The following is a 5,512-nucleotide window of genomic DNA, read 5'->3' as shown; positions in this document are numbered from 1 at the left end:
TTCATATATATAATTGCAGTTTCTAGTAAATTTTGTGTCTGATATCTTTACCTTATTTATTTTCTGTGATAATCAACTTTTTAGGAAATGATTTTTACGTCAACCTATAATACATACACAAACGCGCTCAGACAGAAATAATATAGCTCAATCAATGTCTGAAAGTGAACAACTCTGTTATCTTCCATCTTTGAAACCTCTCACGTGCACCTGCCAAATCACTTCCCTATATTTTCCCTCCAAATGTGGCCACACATTTGAATTTTATAACTGTAGTTGTTTGTAGCCTGTTTGGGGAAGTTCATCTAATTGGAATTGCACAAGATGTGTTATCTGTGCATTTGTTTGTGTGTTCTTTGTATTTATCACTCATTGTTTATGAAGTCATGCATATTGCTACATGTGATTGTAGCTCATTTATCTGTTTTTAGTGCTGTTTCACAAATATACCATGCATTATTTATTCTCCTGTTGAGGATTTTGCATTGTATCTCTTAATGTCTAGTTCAAATAATTCTGTCTTAAATATACATTTCTTTGGATGCTTATGTACATAGATTTCTCCTAAGTATTTACCTAGGAGTTGGGTTAGTGGATCACAAAATATGTGTATATCTTTACCTTGGGTAGATAATGCCAACCAATTTTCCTAGATGTGTTTACCTGTTTACATTCCTAGGAGTGTATAAAGAATTTCTGCTGCTCCACATCATCTCTACATTTGTCAGATTATTTTCATGTCAGCCATTTTACTGGGTGAGTTTTGTATTCTCATTTGAATTCATTTCATGTTTAAATGAGGTTGAGGACCTTTCTGTATAATTCTTGGCTATTTTTATATCTTATTTTATCCAATAGCTATTGAAATCTGCTTGTTTTTCTATTCTGTTGTGTTTATCTTTTCTCTTTTTTTTTCTTGTTTGTTTCCATGGAACTTTATTCCTTCACCTTGTATTTTTCTTATTACTTAAAAAAAGTCTTATTTTCTGGACATAACCCATTTCTTGATATTTTTCTTCCTCATGGCTTGTTTTTGATTCCTTTGTATCTTTTATGAATGGAAATTTTTGATTTTAATTAAGTTCAATTTATCAATTTTTGCTTCTTGATTCTCTGTCATATAGATAATTTCCTGTGTTATGTTTGTTTCATTGTTTACATTACATCTACAATCCATTTGGAGTATATTCTTCATCACTGTTGTAAAGTAGGGATTAAAATTCATTTTCCCCCCATTTTTTGTTGTACTCATAAAATGAGTTTTGAAGTGTTCACTTTTCTTTAATGTTTTTGAAAGAATTTAAGCAAGATAGGCATTGAGTCTTCTTTAAGTGTTTGATAGTCTTCTCTAGTGAAGACATCTGGTCTTGGGCTTTTTTTGTGTTAGGAGGTTTTGACTACTGATTCAATCTCTTTACTAGTTATAGCTTTGTTCGGATTTTCCATTTCCTCATGATACGGGTCTTGGTGGGTTGTATGTATTCCTTGGTAGGAATTTATTCATTTCTTCTTGGTTATCTTCATTGATATATAATTGTTTATAATAATCTCTTATAATCGTGGCATCAGTTGTAATGCCTCTGCTTTCATTTGTGAGTTTAAGCCTCTTTTTTTCTTAGTTTAGCTTAGGGTTTATCAATTTTGTTGATCTTTTGAAAAAATCAACTATGTTTTGTTAATTTTTCTTATTACTTTTCTATTCCTTATTTCATTTATTTTTGCTCTAATCTTTATTATTTTCTTCCTTTTGCTTTGGGCCTAGTTTATCCTTCTTTTTCTTGTTCCTTAAATTATAAAGTTAGGGTTTTTTTTCTGAGATCTTTCTTCATTTCTAATGTAGGCATTTATCAGTATAAACTTCCTTGTTAGTACTGCTTTTATTGCATCCTGAAAGTTTTGGTATGTTGTGTCTTCATTTTCATTTATGTCAGTATGATTTTCTAATTTCCCTTTTGGTTTCCTCTTTGACTCTAAAAATTTGTTATTTAATTACCACATATTTGTGGATTTTCCAGTTTCACTTCCACTAATTTCATTCCATTGTAATATTTAGTATTATTTCAACCTTATTAAATTTGTTAAGACTTGTTTTGTGACCTGATATGTGATCTATTCTGGAAAATGCTCAGAATTTGCTTGAGAAGAATGTATATTCTACTGCAGGATAATTTCCTGCCACGTTCCCCTGTTCTTTCATATTCTTTTTTCCTTTGTATTGATATCCATGTGTTTGAAAACAAAAATAAAAACAAAACAGCCACTTCTCCCACTCTTTTTGGCCTGGATTTGTACAGAGAAAGACCTTTACTAGTCAGGCTGGCTAGAGATTCTGGGGAACTCTCAAACCTTTTCTGTGGATGCATCTGCCATGACTTGTATGTGTAAATTCCTAATTAGAAGGATCTGTTTGTTTCTTTTATTGGAGAGAGCTCTAATTTCTTGCTCCCTTTGGTATATGTGTACTGTACTGTGGGTCATCTGGAGCAGCAGTATTCATTCAGCTCTTTTTGGTTCTGAGCAACTCCCAGGTATCTCAAATACGCTGAGTCCTACCACTGCCCTGTGTCAGATGAGACCACAACTATTCCTTTGGACTGCCCACTAAAAAGTGGACTTTGGATGCATGCTGCACTCTTCTCTTTCCCACATGAGGAGAGTTTAATTGTGCTCTGTCTGCTGTGTCACAGGTCCTCTGGATCATCAGCATACCATCCAGTTCTTTATTTTTCTCAGTTGCCATCAGGCAGCTAGAATATACTGGGTTCCATCAGTGCTCTGAGACAGGTGAGACAGAAATCAGTCCCTTGGGCAGTCCCCCTGAAAAGTCAGAACATTTTGGGTACATGCTTTTACTTTTCTCTTTTCCTCCCAGGGAGAAGCCATGACCTGGGAGTTTCCTCCTGATCTAGTGGCACTGTGCTGGAGGACAGTACTATAATTAGAGGGTGTCCTAAATTTTCCTATTATCTTTGATATAGCTGGGTTTGTACTTGCCTGGGGCACAGGACACTCTTAACTGATTTCTGGATTTCTCACCATGGGAACTGGCCCATCTACTGTTATTGACTTGGTATGTCTGTGGAGGGTCTGGTGCTTCTTATAACACCACTTTGCTGATGTCACTACCTCTGTTATCTTTTAAGGTTATATATGTATTAAGTTATATATGTATTCTTGTATTCTTTTATTAATGCTTTTACTGATTTCCTAGAGATTATAACATACATTCTTGGCTTATTAAGACCTAAATTAAATCAATAGTTTTACCACTTTCAGACAATGCTAAGACCTTGAATAATAACTCCATTTACCTGCACCTCCCTTTTTGTTACTGTTATGTGTTTTAATTTTTCATATATTCTAGATACACAATATATTACAATTGTTTTGTACAGTTAGCACCCATTTATATTCATGTTTCTCTCTGGGATCATTTTCTTCTTGAAGAAATTCTTTAATATTTCTTTTAGTGTGGCCTGCTGGTAAAGAAACCTTTAAGTTTTAAATTTCTTTTTCTTTTTCTTTTTTTTTCTCCTGCTGTTTACCTGCGCTTTGTTGAATTTCTTCACTTTGACATTCAGAGCATCTTTAAGTTTTTTATATCTGGAAATGTCTTTATTTTACTATCACTTTTGAGATAGTTTTGTTGGGTATTAAAGTTATTATTTCCAGCACTTTCAAGATGACATTCCATAGTGTTCTTTAAGAAGTCAGCTGTCAAGTTTATTGTTCAGTTAGTGTATCTTTTTTTCTCTCTAGCTCTCTTTACACTTTTTTGTTTTCATTTTCAACAGATATACTATTACATGCCCAGTTTTAGTTTACTTTGTTTTTATCTTGTTTGCAGTTTTTAAAGCTTTTTATATCTGTGGGTTGATATATTTTATCTGCTTAAGAAAAGACTTAGCAGTATGCCTTCAAATATTGTTTCTACTTCATATAATATTTTCTCTCCTCTTCTTCTGTGACTATAAGTGCATGTATGTTAAACCCTTTTACCATATCACTTTTGTCTTTTATGCCTCATTTAAATTTTTAAATAACTTTTTCTCTTTGTTACATGAGGTATATTTTATTCTGACCCATCTTTTACTTTAGTTATTTTCTCTTGTTACTCCAGTCCACTATCCAAATCATCAATTGAATTCTTAACTTCAATTATGGCATTTTTCAGTTTTAGAATTTTCTTTTTCTTTTTAAAAATATATTTCTAAGTTGGGTTCTGGCTAGTGTTATAAGAAACTTTCCTCCCACCAAGTTTCCACTTACTTGACCTTCAATTTAAAAACTGGATGTAACCTGAGAGATCATCATTTCTCTTAGTTTAATAATCAATCAGTCTGTAGCTTAGAGGCATAAAAAATTCTCTTGGGGTCATATGCCTTGAATTAGCTCCATTGTCTGTTTCCATCAAGTGAGCTCCTTTGACACTAAGGAAAGCATTACAGTTGCATGAAAAAAATAATAATTAATTTAATTTTCCATTCTCTTAGGGGTACTTTCGAATTACTCTCATATTTTCTATTCAAAGAGGATATATAATATGGACATTTTAGCACAATCCTCTATAGGGCAGTTATGCCTTCTCCTCTGAACCATTATATTAATATTAATACAAGCAGTGCTAAGATGTGCATCATATGTACATGGTCTGCTTTCATAGGATAAATTAATTTTCATACAGAATTAATTTTTTAGTACTCAAGTGACATAGCTGCATAAATTATTTATACAGTTCATGACCAGCCTGAGTGAGACCCCCATCTCTAAAAAGTATAAAATTAGCCTGGTATGGTGGCACACATCTGAAGTCCCAGCTACTCGGGAGGCTGAGGCAGGAGGTTCGCTTCAGCCCAGGAGCTTGAGGTTGCAGTGAGCTATTATTGTACCACTGCACTCTAGCCTGGACAACAGAGTGAGACCCTGTCTCCAAAAAAAAAGTTATGTATACATCTTTATACAATTGCTTCAACTTTTCCTCTTATTTCTCTGCAATCTGGTATACCTATATAATTTTCTACAGGTAAGGGAAGAGAAAAATAGCTTATTAAAATTTTATTCTGAATTTTTGCAGGTAATGAAGGACATCTATACTCTAATGAAAATTAAACTTTCTTGGGTTAGTGTATTTCTGAAGGCTTCCCATGAATTAAATGGAGACACCTTAAAGCATTACATGGTTTTTTTCAATCTAAATTCATTCTCAAGGAAGAAGTTCTATTTACACAATGACTTAAATATGACTGAAATATCTAGCAAAGACAGTAACTGACTAGATTAGTCAAGAAAGTAATCTATAATATTTGATTGAAAAATGGCTTGGAAGAAGATTAAAGTTTTTTTTTTCTTCCTATGGAATCTCTCATGAAATTCACACTGGAGAATATATAGTTTTTGAGAAAATAAGGATCATAATAACAGTTGGTCATTGTAACACAAATGCAGGTGATAATTTGAAAAGTAAATATAATTTAACAGATGTGGGGGTGAGTCAAATGTCGGGTCTTGTTTT

At 33.0% G+C, this 5,512-nt stretch overlaps 1 protein-coding gene across 1 annotated transcript in view; it reads left to right on the top strand.

Moving 5' to 3' along the window:
• LOC105824022 (protocadherin alpha-3-like) overlaps positions 1 to 5,078 on the top strand; it is a 14,725-nt gene extending 9,647 nt beyond the window's left edge. The window contains exon 4 of the mRNA XM_012661356.1: positions 5,075 to 5,078. Within this exon, the coding sequence (XP_012516810.1) occupies positions 5,075 to 5,078 (4 nt within the window). The remainder of the gene's footprint in view (positions 1 to 5,074) is intronic.
• Positions 5,079 to 5,512: the final 434 nt, after the last annotated feature.

The sequence above is a fragment of the Propithecus coquereli genome, unplaced genomic scaffold (genome assembly GCF_000956105.1).
Source record: "Propithecus coquereli isolate 6110/MARCELLA unplaced genomic scaffold, Pcoq_1.0 Scaffold709, whole genome shotgun sequence".
Classification (NCBI taxonomy): domain Eukaryota; kingdom Metazoa; phylum Chordata; class Mammalia; order Primates; family Indriidae; genus Propithecus; species Propithecus coquereli.
This window is presented reverse-complemented; position numbering and strand designations above follow the sequence as displayed.